The 19212-nt window shown below is 37.1% G+C and overlaps 1 protein-coding gene across 8 annotated transcripts in view; it reads right to left on the reverse strand.

Annotated features, from left to right (window-relative positions):
- The window catches only part of EML1 (EMAP like 1), a 121352-nt gene that overhangs the window by 34313 nt on the left and 67827 nt on the right, over positions 1-19212 (reverse strand). For 3 of the 8 annotated variants that reach the window (XM_072038305.1, XM_072038303.1, XM_072038304.1), the window contains exons 2-6: positions 18140-18322; positions 15383-15445; positions 12231-12363; positions 6519-6566; positions 3368-3502 (exon numbers count right to left, since the gene is read on the reverse strand). In XM_072038305.1, the coding sequence (XP_071894406.1) occupies positions 3368-3502; positions 6519-6566; positions 12231-12363; positions 15383-15445; positions 18140-18322 (562 nt within the window). The remainder of the gene's footprint in view (positions 1-3367; positions 3503-6518; positions 6567-12230; positions 12364-15382; positions 15446-18139; positions 18323-19212) is intronic. The other 5 variants (XM_072038307.1, XM_038179749.2, XM_038179750.2 and 2 more) reach the window with 3 other exon arrangements.

Consider the following 19212-nt stretch of genomic DNA (forward strand, 5'->3'; position numbering starts at 1 on the left):
GTATGAAAAAAAAAACCCACAATTCTGTAATACCCTCTTCCTCACTCTTTCACACATACAGCTAGTTTCAGGACTTCCTTACCCCCTGACATACAGAATCACACTCATTTTTCTTCTAGTCCCATGACTCTTGCCTTATATTCTGCACAGTGGCCCAGCCTCAACAGGAAGCATAAGCAAGTCTTTACCCAGACTCTTCCACGGGATAAGGACACTCTTTAAGGAGTTGTGAGCTGTGGTTTTGAATGCCCTAAGGCTGCGTGGGATACAAGTCAGGTCTTCTAACTCCTGGGAAAATTCTCTAACCATACAATTATTGCTCTAATAGTGGCATCAACATCACTAGTTGCAGCTAACACAACGTGACATGCGCTCCCAATTAATTCCTTAGGAAACTTGCACATTACTTAAGGATTGCGTCACTTGTACATGGGGCCTCCTCCTTGACTCCAAATTAAGTGATTTCTAATCAATGCTGTTGCTCAACCATCTGTGGCCCAACACCTGCAGAATTACACAACCATCAGATTTCTGTTAGATTAGTATGAAAAAATTTAAATATGTTGGGAATATCTTGATCAACCTTAAACGAGAAACAAACCAAGTTTGTTGATAACCATTATTTACATCAATGCTTTTCTCTCTCAGCTATTTTGGAATTTATCTTTTTAAATGGACAGTAGCACTACGTAGCTGCTAGAAGTCATATCCTTTCTTCATTGAGATAGTTACCAACCCAATTAATATTCTCACCTTAATTTTTTTAGTAGCTTTAATATTAACTGATTTCAGATAATTAGCACCTTATGCACGCAGCAAGAAGTCAGAGATATCATTAAAAAAGAGATTTTGTGCAGCACTGTAGTTTTTTACATATCTTCCATTTAACAACACAGATCAAATTCTAAATTTTGGGAAATTTTTCTGATTTTTTTTGGTACAAAATAAAATACACAGAGAAAGAACACTGCTGGATTAGTGTACAGTCATTAAAATGTTATTGAGAAACTATAATAAAATGGAAAAGCAATGAAAATTCACCATTAGCAGGTGTACTTCCTGTTCATATTCCAGAAACAAAAATCTTTCCATCTAATTATAAAATCTAAGTTTTTTAACAAAAAGTTTCGAAGTAGTATTTGTTTCATTTATAAAAGACAGGGTTTTCTGAACGAATGAGGTCACAATGTAAGGGCTGTTGCTATAACTAGATACGTACAGGGAGGGAAGTTACACGTATATGCAAAATTTAAAAGTAAAAATTCAGTCTTAGAAAAAACAATTGGCTTTACAAGATCAATATAGAAAAAAAAAGCAGCTCCTTGTTAATAAATTCACTGACATATTCTCGCAGCATAAAGTTATGCAATGTTGCAACACTTCATAGAATTTCCAGTTGAAACTAACAGCAAACTTTTACCATTTCAGCAGTCCCTCCACTGGTGGTTGTTGTTTTTTTTTTTAATTTGTTTTTCTGGTTTTGTTTTTGTCATCATCCTCCCCACCCCAAATGTTGTCTTCAGGCCCATTTGCCCCTAAAAGTGTTGACAGATTTTGTTTTTTCCCCCTTCTTTCGTGGTATTCTATCAGATACATCGAGATATATATTTTCTGTGCTAGAAGGTTCTGAAATATTTAGGAACAGCTTTGTCCAAGTTGGCACATGCAGAAAGAGACATCACTCCTAAGTAATCTAATAAAAGATTGATTTTCATGTAAACAGTGTTTAGGGATTATTTACAGTTAATTGCTACAGTGTGATTGTTTTTGTGTGTGTTTGTTTGTTTTTTTCAATTATATATTGTACTTTTGGGAAATTTTAAGTCTAATACAAAATACTTATAAACAAACAGAAACCCACACCTATGCAGTACCATTGCAGCATTCTCATCTCTTCGAAACACGCTTCTCTCCCCCAAAAGGTTATCTGTTGTTTATAATTATTTTACCCCCCAAAAATTAAAATAATCATACTTCAAAATAAAGTCCAATTTCCAGATGTACCAGAATGCCCAGTCCTGTAGAATTCTGAGATTTTATAAAAGCACATGCATAGATGCACAATGCCAAGTGGATCTTACACTGGGTAAGCATTTAGTTTATATAAATAATTACATCTTCCTTGGATACAATTTTATTATCTTTTCTCTGATGGTATTCTTAATTTTTGCACTATTTGCATAATTACCTAAGCCTCCAACAAAGCCTCTTAAACTTTGCATACTTGCAGGCTTGCTTCATAGCTGAAAACCTAAGCCAGGAAACAAACTATTGGTGATTTAATCACCCAAACTTAGGCTGCCCATTAGCTCACAGCAACAGCCAATCCCCACATGAAGGGAAGATGCCAAAGGGATTAAAGGCAGAAGTTTTGTGCCATAGCACTGGCTCATGAGCAACCCAATGACTCATATGAAGGCACTGAGGCACAGACAGAGCAGGTGAATTACAGCATTGTGTGATCTTCGTTAACAGTGTCTCTCTATGGTCGCATCGCCTGGGATATTGTGAAACTGCATCATCACCACCACTTTACACAGGAAACTGGAACAGGACAGAGATCAAGAGAAATGGCCACGACTAAAGTCTGTCTAGGAAATATGGGAAAAAGCCAATTGGCCAATACCGTGACTTCACCACAAACAATGAATCATGCATTTCTTCAAGACCATCCTAGTCTGCAACTCCTGGACAAGATATTCTTTTCCATGTACTGCTGGCAGTACAGAGAAGCACCAGAGATACACAGAGGTATGCATCGCTTTATTCTGCTACTTTGGATAATGCCTGCGTGCAAGCCTCTCCCTCTTTCTCATTACTCTGACTGAAGTAATTATTGCTTGGAGGTTGGCTGGGTGCTATCTTACTTGTGTGAGGTGGTGAGTGATTGCTTTTGCATCACTTTTTTTCATTTGTCTTTTTTTTTTTTTTCCCTTACTCTTTCCTTCACTTATTAAACCACCATTATCTTGACCCATGAGTTTTTCCTCGCTTTTGCTTTCTATTCTCTGGTCCCATACCACTGGGGGGGGCAGTGAGCGAGTGGCTGCCTGCTGCTTAGCCGAAAGCCAGGAACTAGCAGCACTTACCACGCTAAGGGAAACCACTGAGATAATGGGAAAAAAAAAAGCATGTTTAACAATTATGAATTTTTTGGGGAGGGACTCTATAGGAACTCATAAAACTGATAGTGTGGAACCAAGGAAAATAAATTTCACCTAAATTTGAAGAAATGCTTTAAAGTGTTTATAAAAAATAAGTATTTTTGTCCAATTAATAAACTTTCAATATTAGCTGAACTGAACAAACAAATGTCATTGTTAGGGCAGAAGGCAGAGAAAAGAGACAGCCATTTAAGTACCCTTACCTTTCGCTGTTCTTTTTACCACTAGATGAGCTGCTGGTGGATCCAGTGCGGTTGCGACTCCCTTTGGAATCTCCATAGCTTTCCCTCCGGCCTCCCGGGGACACGCGCTCAGTTGAACTGGTTCTCTTAACAGTGCTAATAAAAAAGGGGAGTGAGTTTTATAGAAGGACTTGTAAAAGCACATATTTTATGACAAATATTTCCGAGATATGGTCAGCTTTCTACTTGATACATAACATAACTGTTTTAATCAAAATTCGATGTATTGAAGACCCTACATAGGAGTTTCACAGAGTAGCTGGTGCAACAGACTAACGTACTGCTTTTGCTCAGTCATAAGATAACAGATGGGCCACACCAACATCAGACTAATCCGTAAAATCTACTTTCCATGTTACATTTCATATCTTTGAAATATCATATCATTTCATACCATATCTACACTTCTGGACTTTTGGATTCTCTCAAGAAGGAAAAGATTAAAGCATATTGCCCAGCACCTGCAGGCTACAGCAAGTGCCAAGAGTAGGTCAAAATTTGAGCACCAGTAAGCTAGCTTCGTATCCACACTCAAATTCATTTATGCAGTGGTTTAAAATTATTTTAACATACCACAGAGTAAAGCTTATGAAAAAGTGCATACTAGCTCTCTGTTAGCTTGTCAAAAACGTATGCTTCCAAATTACATGTATGAGTAGATCATGTTTCCCCAATTCCTAACACGGGGTCTCCCAAAGGTTTAAATATTCCCAAAGGTTAAAATCTTCCCCTTCAACCATGCTTTCAGCAAAGATACCTAACAGGAGCCTCTTGCATGTCTTATGGCACCCCTCAGACAACCACCTCTCCCTGACTAAGCACCATAAGCCCAAACAGTAGCAGGATTACCTAGTAAAGAGAAACCAGGAATCGCTTCCACAGCATCAGCGGGACAGGATTCCATGTTTGGGTCCCTATTTCCCCCACCCCAGCCCTCTACTGTTTTACCTCCTCTAAAGATCAGAGCAGGAACATCCCCTTTACCCATCGTATTCCCACAACTAAACATTCAGCAGCCTCAAATACCACGGACACTGATGATCGCTTCTAAGCCCACACACCTCTCCCCAGATCCCAACCACAATCTGCCCCTCCACACGAAAATTTCAGTCCTCCCTGTCCCTGCCCCTTCAAGTCCCGGTCAGTCCTTTCACCACCTCCCTTTACTTTTGTACACCCACAAGGGTGGTCTGCTTACCACAAGGCTCACCTCAGGCATCTTCGAGGACTATTCCCTGCCTCCCCCTAAAAACTATCCCTCCTGTATTATCTCCATCAGCTCCTCAGACTCTCCCACTTCATGCGTAGTGTGGAAAAAAAACAGTGAGGTGTTAACTCTTCATAAATGAAGGAAATGAGATGGACTTTTCTGTTCAGTCAAAATACACTCAGCTTATCTACTGTACGACAATTGATTTTTTTTTTTTTTATTATTATTTTTTAAGTATATTCCTGTTCCTTTAGGGCTTTTCACCAGTGAGGTAGGGAATGCCTATTCCTTAGTTCATCAGAAATGATGGAACAACTGAGCCAGAGTCTCTCTGCAAAGCAACCACTTTTCTAAGAGGAAGCTCCCACCCACAGCAACCTCTGCAGGGCAGACACATCTTATGATGCATCTCAGGTAGCGTCACAAAAATCTTTCTGGATCATGCAGTGGTAGAATGGATGCTCAATGCTGCATTTTTGTGTTAAAAACAAGCATCATTCAGATGATCAAGCTGAGAAAAATAACTTCCTGTGGAGAGAGAGACGTAAGAGAGCAAACAGAATGCTACACATAGGGACAGACTGAAAAAATCATGGAAGAAGCAAAAAGGCAGTGAGAAACATTTAATTCTGTTGTCGCTTCAGGAATTAGTGTTTCCTAAGCTAGCCTAAGACTCTTCAAATCATCTCAATGTCAAATGCATGGGGAAAAATAACCTCTTCTGAAAGATTAAATAATATACTGCAAGCACTTAACTCTGCCTCTCATCATCCCATGTAATATTTCTCCAGTTTAACATAAAAGAAGCCCTAATACCAAAAATTATCCACATAAGATATCTCCATTAGCGTAAGTCCTTCCACTAGATTATATACACTACTGCAAAAACTCTCACTTATGATATTGTAGGATCAAACCTTTCTTCCTCTCTTAAGGAAAAGATGCCATAACAAGAGGCAATATCAGCCTACACTGAAATTAAATTAAGGAAATCACCAAATTATGCTAATATTAGAAACACTGTAGCAATTGTTGAAGCAATTTTAAGCTAATTTAATGTTGCATGGGGTTTTATGTTTATAGCTATCAACATTCAAAAGATGAATGGATGGATAAAAAATGAATGGGACTGAAGTTTAAATGTGCAATGCTATCTCCTTACTGAAGAAGTCTCATGTCAGTAGAAAACCTACTTTTACCACAACAGAAGATAAAAATTCTTTTAAGCTCTTTTATTACTATTAAACTAATTAGTAAAGCCACCTTCTGACAAATTTTATTTTACACTTTCAACACCACCAGCAAAAACCCAGTGAGAAGCATTAGCAGGTGATCAGGAAGAGGACCACAGCCGGATGTTTTGATTCCATTGCATTAACTCAGTTTTGGCATAACACATTTTGGTAGCTACAGAGTTGAACAACGACTGTATCCATTGCTACAGCAGATACACTGTCACCTGAGGGAGAACTTTAAATGACAGGAAATATTTGTTTAACTTCCAGGGCTATAAGAGTGTAACTGGATTCCAGAATTTGGCTTCCAGATTAGTGATGCAAAAGGAGAGGCATTTGCAAAATTTTTAAAAAGATAACATTTGTTAACACAATTTTTAACTTAAAGCAATGTGATTTAATGAAATATTGTTTTAGTAAAAGCGACGTTAGTATAGAAGAACAGAGATATTGTATCTGAAACTATCGTCTAAGTATAGCAATGCATTTATCATGACGAGAAGTTTTAAATTGACTTCTGAAAATGTTAAAAATGGGAATAATAATTGCAGTTAAGTTCTACCATGTTAATGTTGCTACTAAAACAGCCACTTTCTATGTGTCGAACCAGAACAGAAAGGAAAAACAACTGAGCTTCAACACTACAAAGCTATTAAGGATCCCTCACCTTAGAGCAGGCTTTTTCAGTTTGCATGCATTGAGAAGATTCACAGACCTGCTTAATCCAGATCGAGAGGTGCGTAAACAAAGCAGAATAAAAAGTGAATGCAACAATAAAACGTGGAAACAAGACATATAAAACAAACTTACATTAAAAGACATTCGCATGCGTTCAAGATATGAAGTCACGTGCAACAGTAAACAACACAGCACTTATTGACTCGGATAGATGTTTGATCATTTCAAACCATACATTTCAGAACACCAATGTATCTTTGAATGACAAAATCTTAGCAATGCTCCAAATACACTGACCATTTTGAAAGCTACTGAAAAAAAGAAAAATCAAAGAGGCTATCCGAGGAAACAGACAGATGATCCAGCTAGAAGACAAAAGACCATTTAAAAAAGCAATGGTAAACACAAGAAAAGAAATCCTCACCCATCCACACACATACACACACAGCACTGCACAGCTTGTTTCAAATGGTTGCATCACTGAATTGCAGAGAGCAAATCTGGCCAATATATACATAAATATTTATACACACACGCATATAAGTATGTTTAATTAACAAATATTGGGGGGAAAAAATTAAAGCTTTCTAATAAATACATAAAAATCGTGCACAATGCTCTTAGACAGTAGCCAACAATATTAATATTTTGAAACTTGTCTAGCACTCTTTCTGACCCTCATTTAAATCAATTAGAATAAATTCAAGAATAATATACGACTTCAATTTCATTATGCCTTTGAGCAAAGCACACTAATAACTTTAATTGTTCGAGATATAGTGAAGTGGCTTAATAGTTTGCCACTTGAAGTTCAATGGAGAGGGTTTTTTTTATTTATACTCGTTTTATTTAAAAACATTTTCTTTGAGAGTGTTAAACAGAAGACTAAATTGAAGGTTTGATACAGAGTGTGTGTGTGCCAGTTACAAATCATTGTTGCCCCCAGAACAGAATGTAGAACATTAATTCCAGGAGACTGAACAATTTCCTAGGGGCCATGTGTTTAGAGTTTAGAAGAACAGGAATTCATCATATTAAAGTATTTTATTCTCCCTACAAACAAAGCTTTTTTATGTTTTCTTTGTTCCAGTTTCTTCCTTTTGATCTCCATTGTCAGAGTTTTGCAGCATTGTAATGCTTTACAATCTGCTCAAGAAGAAAGAATGACTGATTGTCTCTTTTTGAAAGGCAGAGTATATGCTAGCCTACGGTCTGCATCAGCATCCCCACTGGGAAAGGTACTGTCTGCACTCTCCTCCCTTACACTTTTCTTTTTTTTTTCTTTTTTTCCTTTTTCCCCTTCAACTATTGGAAACAAAGCTATCCTAGATGAGTCACAAAAAGCTAGATTTTAATAGGGAACACAAAACATTACTACTGCGTGCTGGACACATTCCAAAGGCAAATTTAGTGTTAAGCAATGAACTTCAAGCCACATTACATCTGAAAGGAAGAGTGCTGGGGGAAGGGAAAGGGGATATCTGTTCATGATACAAAAAGACCAACTTATTTTGAATGAAATTTTCAAATAATTATCCTACGCATAAAGTTCAAAATAAAAATATGGCAGAGTGTAAAAAGCTGGCACACAAAATAGCTCAATTTTGTATGCTGACTTCTACAGCATACACTAAACACGTGAAATTTAAAATCAAATTCCCTTAGATTAATTTCTTTGTGAAGACGACTTTCAGACGCTTTATAAAGACAGGCAATTCTTGATTATCTGTGTCAGGTGATTATTCAGTCCATCACTAAATCACTTCAGCTCCGCAGCAGCCAGCTTGCACCTGGCAGCCGTGCAGCTTTGCAGCAAGTGTTGGTGCTCGATCAGAATCACCAGCATCACCAGGTTTTCTGTTTTGCACTGCATTATCGCTGTGTATTTTTATCATCTGATTGACCTGTGTCTTGTATTTTTTCCTATTCAGGTTATTTCATTCCTTCCTCAACTTGGGTAATTGGGTTCTGGCTATACAAGAGCTGAATGCTGAAGGGGATTTGGTGCCCTCAGTTCTAATTGAAGTCGGAGTCAGCTGAGGTTACTCAACATTTTACAAGATCTGGTTCTAATTAACACATTAGGCCTTATAACAACCTACTGATACCCAGAGATGCACACTTTACATATGGAAAACCAATATGCATAGAGGTTAAATGATTTGCATAAGGTCATTGAGGGAATGTGGCACAATCTGAATAAAAACTCTGCTAGTTCCACCCTTTCAGCCTCAAGCCTTTTTTTTTTTTTTTTATTATCTGCAATTTTATATTCCTGCCAGAAGAAGTCATTTCCATTTCAGATATTAAATGGGAAACTGGAGAATGTAGTGAACTCTGAACTGCATCTCCTTGGTAATCCAGCAAAGGGGATGAACAGTATACCAACCTGCGGGTTCAAATGAGTTAACCAATACATTTAAACACAGCTATTGTATGAAATGAGATTGTAGACTTATTGATAAGCACATCTATTTCTAAGCAATGGAATGTATGGACGCACACTTGATCTCCACAGAGATTATTTGCATGTATTTATACAAATACGCATGTCATGCTGTTTCAAGGGACAGATCAAAATCACTGCAGTTGGATACCACACGTTACCTAACCTCATTTTTTAAATGAGAGAAAGGAAGAATCAGAAGTTACTTATTTGTAAATCCTCTTTTCATAACAGTGTTCAGATAAACATTTGGCAGGGATTCCACTAACCTAGGTGTATGTCTCTTTTGAAAATATGCTCACAGTAGAAGATGACGAAATTTTTTATTATATTAACCCTAGCATATATTTGTAGTTCACAACAGCAGACAGGTTTAAAATAAGATTCATAAAAGAAGTTTCTTCTTTAAAAAAACAAAACAAAACTTTTCTTTCACTTTACCTCTCAAATTTTACTTTTTTTTTTTTTTTTTTTTTTTTTTAAGTTCTGAAAAACTCTGAATTTTTTCATTCTGCACCTGTATTGTATAGGAAAAGTATTAAAGTATCCAAGCTGAAATCAAGTTTTAAAGCATCTATAACCACTTAATACTATTTGGAGCTGCTATTCCACAACATCATGTTTTGGACTAATAGAATACCTACATTGTGAAGTAGTGGCAGTTTTAGAATCACTTTATATGAGAAGAGCACTATAAAACCATGGCAGTGGGTGATATTGGCAGTAGGGTGATGGTTGGACCAGATGATCTTGGAGGCCTTTTCCAACCTTAATGATTCTATGACATTAGCAGAGATGATAATTTACAAAGTTATTAAAAATTACACACTATTTATAAACTCTTCAGCATTAAGTGAAGCTTCTTAACAAGTTCTACCCACCTGAATAAACGGAACTATTTGACCTTGCTGCTATATTCATATTACCTTTATGCATACCCACATACAGCTCCTGAATGCAGAACAGCCCGTTATAAATACAAAGTATGAATTAATTTATATTAATGAACTCATCTACTTGACTATTCGCAAGTAAGCTACTTGGAACAGTTAAGACGTTACCTTTGAATACTGAATACTTGGAGCATGCTATACTACAAAACACAAAATCCCCTAAATTATTTTAAGGGTCATTATCAAAAACTAATGATTGTAGAGAACTATTTACTAAAAGTTTTGTACAGTAATTCATTGGGAAGGTGTTTTAACACTCCAATTCAACACTTCCTTTCAAACTGTATTTATAGCTAAGGCACAGAAATATACTTTAATATAGTTTAATTTAAAATAAACTAATAAATAAAATTGAATATTAAATTAAATCAATACAGCATTTCAGTGTTTGAAGGGAATAGGAATTCTACAGCACCTGGATTTTTTTTCAGGATATAAGCATGCATTCCTAGATTTAAGCACTCTAATAAGCTTCTGTCTATAACAGACAAACTACTCATATGTATTTTTTCTTTCCTAAAATGGAATATACATTTTAGTATTGCATATTTAAAGCACCTTCAGTTCAGCCCCCATAGCAAAAAGGAAACATATGAAAAGGACATTAAAATCCTTATGCTTTGGAAGATTTCACTCACAGACAAGCCAAGAGTCATTAAACACTCCCTAAGGAATCCCCTAAGGACTTTCCCACTAGCACAGAGGGCATGCAGACTGCAGGATATATTTTTCTACGGGGACTGGGAGCTCTGCAGGCACTGTCCAATGGATGGATTGAGTTATGCAAAGGCTTCTCAGCACAGAGAAAGGACAAGTGTGATTTTCACCTCCATTTGACCCACCCTGCTCTGAAGCAGAAAGTCCTCCGTTGAACCTTGGATACAGACTTGCAAGTCACACCCTTTGTACACAAGTGAGGCAGGGCAATACTTGTGATCTCACTTTGTTTCATAATTGACACTTAAAAATATGTGTTTAATTAAGAAGAATAAAATTAGAATTATTGAGGAAAAAAGCTTGCAAAGAACAAGTTTACTTAAAAATTCACCATAGTGAATCAAAATAGTGACTTTTTTTTTAATACTAATCATTTTTCTCTTTAAAAGACAGGTTTTTCCACCCACTTGCCAAATTCTGATAACATAATTCTGATAACAGAAACGTTTATACAGTATTTACCTTCCTTCTCTTATCTTAAGGGCTGATTCAAGCAAACCTACCAAAACCTGCAGCTGCTGTGAGCCCCGTTTCATAGAAGCCCAATTCTATTTGGGTGACACTGAAATAACTACAGTGCTTTCCACTACTAATTCTGCATGGCACAGCCTCTCTATAACAACAAAACCCAGAGCTTCTGGAAAACCAGTTGCCTTGAAATGAGTAACAAAAAGAGTGGCATATAGTCACCATCTCCCCTTTAAGGAAGAAGTCTCTTTACAAAGGAAGCCTCAGCCCTTAGCATGTTAATACTCTCATCTCCACAACTTGCCTTCCTCAGAGTTGAGAGCATCATCTCCACAAAATGCTAAGGATGACACACAACAAAGTGTTAAAAAAAAAAAAAAAAAAGGCAAAAAAATCCCCCATAGTATTATCTTTTACAGGCAAACAGTACAACAGACCAACACCACAACTATCACACGCAACTTGAACTTGCTCCACCCAATCCGTTGCATTTCGTATAACCTACGTGTACAAAACAAGCATACATGTCGCCCGCAAAAACACACACGCACAAAGCAAATTGAGTAATTATTAAAGGGCATAAATACATGCTAATGGTAAGATACATAAAACTTGATATTCTCATTTGCATGATTGTCCTAGGCATCGAATTCTCTTCCCTGGGATGCTTATAGCATTGTGCAGGCAGTTTCAAGATAATTTTTACTGAGAGAAAACAACCATAGGTGACGTGCTGATCTGTAATGATAGCACAGTTACTCTCCAGACTGTTTTCTAACAGCTATTAAAAGAATTGCTGCAATACTTTTCATGTCATGTTACACAACAGTAGAAATGTGTTATTCTGTTAGACTACAGCAGCAAGAAAGTAATACAAACTAGTAGATTAAGCATTGTGTGTTCTTTCAATATTCACACCAATAACCTCAATTCCAATTAATTAGACCAAATAAGTTTAAAGTTTATTAGAATGAACTCCATCTCTCCTTTTCTTTCTGAACTAAATACATATAGACAATTGCTTTGAAAGTAAGAAAAAAAACCCACATATTTGGAAGCTTGAAGGAAGAGATTCATTATTTTCTCAATTTAACAATTATAGTGTTACATTATGTACCTTTTTGCTGCTGGTGATACAGTTTCCTTTCTGGTTCCTGATGGGGAAGGTAAAGAGCCACTTGGTTTCTTTGGTAACACAGTTCCATTATTAACAGTAGTCCTTAAAGGCAGTGTTTGTACCAGAGGTCTTGCTGTAAAACAAGCAGAGGATGAAATCATTGGTTTTACTTTCATTTTTTCCTCCAGAAAACAACATTAAAATATTTTAAAATATCTGCCTTGTATGCCATTTTTGTTTCATTATTGCCAAACTTACTATGGATGTGGACTTTAAAAAAAAAAATAAAAATTTCCTCCTTGTTATTTATAATGACATGAAATCATCTGCATATGGATTCAGCACACAATTCCATAACTGTCACACCTGTAAAACCCTACTCTAGCTCAATCAGCTTACTGGTAAGTGCAAAGACAGCTATTGCCACCCAAACCAATCCTGCTCTGCTAAAAGAGCATCTGTCTGTTGCCCACCTGGACAATGCTCAGAAATGTGCTAGAAATGAAAGCAGGCTGCTACCCCAGGAACTCCTGCCCTTTATTCCTTAACATTCATACAGGTTTTCCACGAGCAAATAATCTGTTAATAAATCCTTATTCTCCATCTGCACACACACACCTCTTATTTGAAAGAATGTGGGCTTCTGTTTGACAAACAGGAATTTTATCCCTCAGTCAGAAAAAGCTATTGAAAACACCAAAACTGTGTACTTAATAATAATTTGACACTATCTATTTATGTTCTGACCAAATGTTGGCTCAAAAGAAAAATTGTTATACACATCTAACCTGTAACTACTATTAGAATAACTGAGAAGTTGCATTCATGTTAGAAGTTAGTTACAAAACCAAACTGGTTAAAACTGCAAGCAATGAGTACTTACATGAAAACTATAGCAGAACATACCCTGGAAACACAGACAAAAGCATGACTAGTGCTCTCTGCACAGCAAGGATGAAAACCAAATCTTTGTATAACACTTGAAACTTGACAGCACGCTGTATTACAAGCTGTCTTTGTAAAGATGCCAAAAATCTCTGGGGTCAAAGAAAGAATACCCAAAGGAAACTGAACAGCCATAAGCCACTTAAGAAACACAGGAGAAAATATCTGACAACCTTGTGAAGTTCAGTGAAAATACCTACGGAATACTCTGGAAAAGAAAAACAAAAAGATTGCTGAGGATAATCTAAAAAGTCAAAACAAAGAAAAACTAACAATTACAGTTCTAGATTATGTTATGATAGCATCTTATTGCAGCAGACTGCAAGCACGTATTGACTTGTTCACCTGAAGTCATATGTACTGAACAACAAAAAAAAAAAAGCCTGTGCATTGAAAAGATTGCATCAGTAAATATTATCTATTTGAGTGCAAGTTTCAAGACAAATTATATTTGCCTGACATGTGTACCAAAGCAGTTAATTTGATTAAAATATATACTTGCTTGTTACGTATTCATCATATAGTCACTTCCCATCAGTAAATATTGAAGCAATAAGAACTGTTTGGCTTAAAGGAACGAAGGATGACATGAAACCAGGTCAACAAATGAAAAAGAAACAGCTCCATGCCCACTGAGACAGCCTGTAAGTGCAGAAGACTGAATGGGTTGACCAGTACCATTCTTAGCAAGGATACAAAAAGCAAGAGCTGTCTGAGTTTAAAGGCAGCTTTAAGGAAAGACTAAAGACAAACATGGGGTACCTTCCAGCCCTGTATTGATTTTTCACAGGGACAGAGTTAATTTTCTTCATAGTAGCTTTTATGGTGCTATATTTTGGATTTGTGACCAAAACAGTGTTGCTAGTACACCGATGCTTGAGTTATTGCAGAGCAGTGTTTGCAGAGTCAAGGTCCTTTCTGTTTCCCACACCATCCTGCCAGCAAGAGAAGGCTGGGGGTGCACCAGAAGCTGGGAGGGGACACAACCAGGGCAGCTGACCAAACTGCCCAAAGGGATGTCCCATGCCTTAAGGGGTCATGCTCAGTAATAAAAGCTGGGATGAAGGGGAGGGGGTGAGGGAGCACATTCAGAGTGATGGCATTTGTCTTCCCAAGCAACAATTACAGATGACAGAGCCCTGCTTTCCAAATGGCTGAACATCTGCCTGCCAGTGGTGAGTAGTGAACGAATTCTGGATTTTGCTTTGCTTGCACGCACAGTTTTGCTTTAGCTAGTGAAGTGTCTTTATCTCAGCCCAGGAGTTCTCACTTTCACCTTTCCAACTCTCTCCCCTGTCATGCTGGGGACGAGTGAGTGGCTGTGTGGGGCTCAGCTGCCAACCACGGTTAATCCACAGCAAGAGGCAATACAAAACAGCTAAAACTTACTGTGCTTTTGCTTCTCACACTTAAAATAAAAATAAATTAAATCAGACATCATGATCCTATTTACTTCTACTCTATTCATTCCACAGCTCCATGCTGAATGCCCTACTACGTTTCCTGACTAATTACTGTAATGCCATAATTACTTCATGTATTACTGTGTATTTAATGTATAATTAACATATAAAACAGATTCTGTTGTATATTAGAGAATCAGATGGCTGCAGTTAAGCAGTTGTATTCTTGTTTCCTGTCACGATTTCTGTAGCTCACAAAACTTTCATGAGGCTTTGAGATCATAAGTTAGAATAATAAAGTTAAATAAACAAATGATTAAAACATTTTTCCTTCTTTATTGTTATATAAAAAATGCCTATTAAAAGGTAGCTGAAGTGAACTCCAGCTGGAGGTTATTCTCTTAACCTTATGAAATTAAAGCTAGCAACAGCCAGTAATAAACCCTGCAACTTTTAGCAGTCAGAGGTTTTTGCTTCAGATCCAGCCCCAGCCCAGAATCCATGCTTGCTGGAGATTTAAAGATTTAGCCCCATGAGCAGATACTGCAGAAAGCAACAACACAAAACTCTTTCATGGCACACAGAAAAAAATACAAATTATTCAATTAATCCACTATTTACTCTGGCACTACTTAGTTTTTTTTACAAAGCTGTTTCATACCAGTGGTAATTGATGTAACAGTCAAACAACTCCAAGCGTGTCATTACTGTTAGAAGCAGTGGATGTCAGTAACTCAAACACACTCGTATTATTTCTTTGTCAGTAACATTTATTTTGGAAGTTCTGTTGCTTCAAGGTCTTACCTGTGGTAGCAGTACTGACATGTTTACCAGCCTCAGCAGCAGCTTTTTTAATCATACTCTGATCTATGGATTAATAGGGCCATTAAGTTTACAAACAAACCAATAATTGCAAAAGGAAAGAACAACAAACAAGAGTAAAACAAAGGCAGGAAGCCATACTGAACTCCACGAAGTAGCTGAATTAAATAAGGAAGGGGAAAAAAAAAAAAAGCCACCATTAGTGAAGGAGCTCCACAAACAGCAGATAAGCAGCTCGGCGCCTGTGACTTACACTGCTTTTAAGCTGCCCAGCTCAAGTCTAGAGCAAGAATGCACACAGACTGAAAACAAGGTCGAGCTCTTTTCCACTGTATGTTTGAAAGCCTTAAGCTTGAAATCTTTAAAGCAATTTTAATTATGAAGTACTGGGAATATGTTGTCTTTTGTCCCATGAAGCTTCTTGTTCCAGACTTTGAACAGTACATTGGGGATCCCAAAACTGCTTCAAAGGGCAGAACCGCCCTAGGTCACACACACACTTAATTCTGGACTGAACAAACGAAACAGCATGTATATAATGTGCTTCAAATACCAGTTGTGCGGATGAGATTTTGATGACACTTTGTGAGACCAAATTCCACTTTTAAAAATTATAAGTGTGGAATTGCTCATTAAATGATCAATGGAAAGAAAGCAGATCAGGTCACACTTAGCCCAAGAGACAAAACACAAGAAGCCACAGTTCCAGTTTCACCCATGCCCAAGCAAGCGTCTCTCTAACACTCATTGTTAGGAGCCACTGAAACGCTAGTCCAAGTTACCAAAATGAACTGAAATGGAACTTGGTCTTCTGGGCTAAGTGATTGCAAGCAGTCTCTTATAAAGCATCTGGGCCTACTACAGGGAAAACAGACCATCATGGGAAATGTACGTGACAAAACAGCTGGAAGAAACAAACCATCAGGATACCTCACATTCTTTCATGCTTTAGAATATGTTTAATAAGCCTGACCATACACTAATGGTACAAGCGCTATATACGAGGTAATGGATGAGCAGTTAGCCTTTATAGCCCCCGCTTTGCATTGTCACATGTACAGCTACTTACACTGCAATTTCCCACATACAATCAGAAGTATTTATGCCACATGCACATTTTAAAAAACAGCCATAGAAGGCAGAAATATAGGCTTATAGAAGTTTTTTATGAATGTACTTTGAACTATGGCTTTAACTACCTGCCATAACCATGAAAGTCTCCCCCGATTTACAGTTCAGTTCACAGAACCCATGAAAGCTCGGCTCTGTATTTTGATAAGTAAAGCCAGCAGGCAAGAACTGATCTGGTTACAATTCAGCAATAATAACTAGACTTTATTTCCTCCACACATCAGATAATAACTATTTTACAGGCAACACGAAGCCTCTTTATCCCTTGTACAACCACATTTGGTGGAACAGACTACCTTCAGTAACATTCAACTTATCAGATACTTTAAATATTTTTTTGCAATTGAACAAACAAGGACAAAATGAGGAGAATACAACATGAAGGGAACAGAATGGGAGAACAACATCACGAATATTTAATACATATTCTATCCAACAAATAGCATCATATACAATTAACTAATCTGGCTCTGAAATTCTGTTCCTTTCTCTTTTCCCCATTTCCAGATCCAAAATATTAAAACAAACTTAAGATCTCAGTTCAGCAAATTAAGTAGTTCCTTATGTATTCTGTTAAATCAACGCCTAGAAGTAAATATCTTGCACAAAGTCACAAAGTAAAACAATTTGTAGCTCTGAAAAAGTTATGAATCCATAATTAAGTGACACTTCCTACACGTATTAATACAAATTAAAATTTTAATTCAAGACATCATGGTTTAGACAACAGAAAGACTACAAAGTCAGCCATACTTTTTTTTCTTATCTAGGTTGCCATCACTCTTACTCCGAAGATTACCCAAAAGTAGCTCACATGCTTCCACTAAGCTCCAAACAGGCAATTTTCCATGCCTTTACAGACACACCGATGACAGTACATAACATCAGTAGGGTTCTAGTAAGCCCTTGCCTCAGTGAAGTGCTGAACATTTAACTCAAGCCTTTCTGATTGCCTACAAGCCAACATATTCATGTAGGAAATGGACCAAGCAAGAGCACTCTGCAGCGCATGTGCACAACACAGGACATTGCAGAGTGGCAACGTCTGTTACAGCTTTAATCCAGCTGGCTCTGGATCTGCTGTGCTGTAGCTGATTCAGGCATCAACTGCAGCTGTACTTTTCCTTTTTTTTTTTTAATCAAGCAGCTGGTGTTGCACCATCTCGTTGGTCATATCACCATGCCTCCACCATCCAGAAACGCTTAAGTTATTTTTAACTGAAGTTGCATTTTGCTTGAATTTACCGTTATTTTTTCCCCCATCAGAAAAACTCTTCCAAGTTTCATCCACAGAAGATGAAACATTCCCCAAAGAGTTTATAAACTAATTTTGATAAAAAGTCAGGAAGTGGTAACCAAAGTTCAAGTAGGCTGTGGAATAAGCAGTAAGAATATGAAAATGCTTCAGTGACTCATAGGAACTTTAGAAGGCTTGCAGATTTAACCATTGAGATTTGTATGTGTTCTCTTTAAGGGGCTAAATTTCAAACTTTTTTTGATTTGCTGATTCTGAGCATTTAAAAGATTGAAAGAATAACCTAGTTTAATACACACAAAATGTTTTTATTGACTTGCACTACCTATTTTACATATATCTGAAATGCAAACCTTTGGTAGGTCCTTTCTTGTTCTGCATGGCCTGTTGTTCCTCTGTAATATTCAAGCGTCGAACCACATCAGCAAGGGCAGATTTAAGCAGCTGGATGTCATCTTCTTGCATCTGGACACGTTGCTCCAGAGAGGCAATGCGATCCGTTACCTCCATACTGCTTGCAGCAGAGGCACTGTCATCTAAATTAAACAACAGAAAGAGATGTATTACCAACAACGTATAATATCAAAGATATTCTGTTATGGCTAAGCAGCTGCTGGTAAAAGCAAGGGTTTTTTTCCTCAAATCTGATGACCTCTGGAGGAAGAAAGTTTTTAAGCAACCAAAAGGAAGAGATGGAAATTCAACAATTGAACGGGAAAAAAAAAATAAAAAGAATATCTAAGTAAGATGAGATAATGAAGTTGGCCTTCAGGACTACTGATTGTTAATCAGACTATCCATGTGCTCTGCAGTTCTGAACAATCACCATTCGATATTCTACTTAACACAACTTTCAAGTATCGGCAGTCATTTAGATAAAGACCTACACTTTCTGATATTTTGCATACACTTTTAGATTTTTCTCTCTCATATATGTGATAAAACATGTGTATCAGACAAATAAAAGCAATGGACAAGCTTACATTTTTTCAAGTATCATCTACGGACCGGAGAAAATATGTTAACCCATCATAACTAGTATATACTTGCTTGATATTTAAACTAGTAACCACAATCATAGTTCACTTCTCCCTAAGTCCTCATTAGAGTCCACGGCATACATCTCTTCTGCCTGTTAAAGCCAACCTCTTCATGAAGAAGCTAGTATTTGCTTTCATTTCTTGTGTACTTTATTTCCTTCCATCCCAAACCAGATTTTTCCACTTCACATGTACAAAGGCATAAAATGAAAGTTAAATGGCTTGTGCATAACAACTAGTGCTGAACTTTAAAACAAAGTCCTTCAAACAGGAAAATAACAGTTTCAACTTCTGAATGCATTTAAAAGCACGCCCAAAAATGTTTATACATACAAACATTTAATCAAAAAGGTCTGGGGAAAAATAGCATTTAAAGTTAAGAACTT

This window comes from Anas platyrhynchos, chromosome 5, assembly GCF_047663525.1.
Source record: "Anas platyrhynchos isolate ZD024472 breed Pekin duck chromosome 5, IASCAAS_PekinDuck_T2T, whole genome shotgun sequence".
NCBI lineage: Eukaryota > Metazoa > Chordata > Aves > Anseriformes > Anatidae > Anas > Anas platyrhynchos.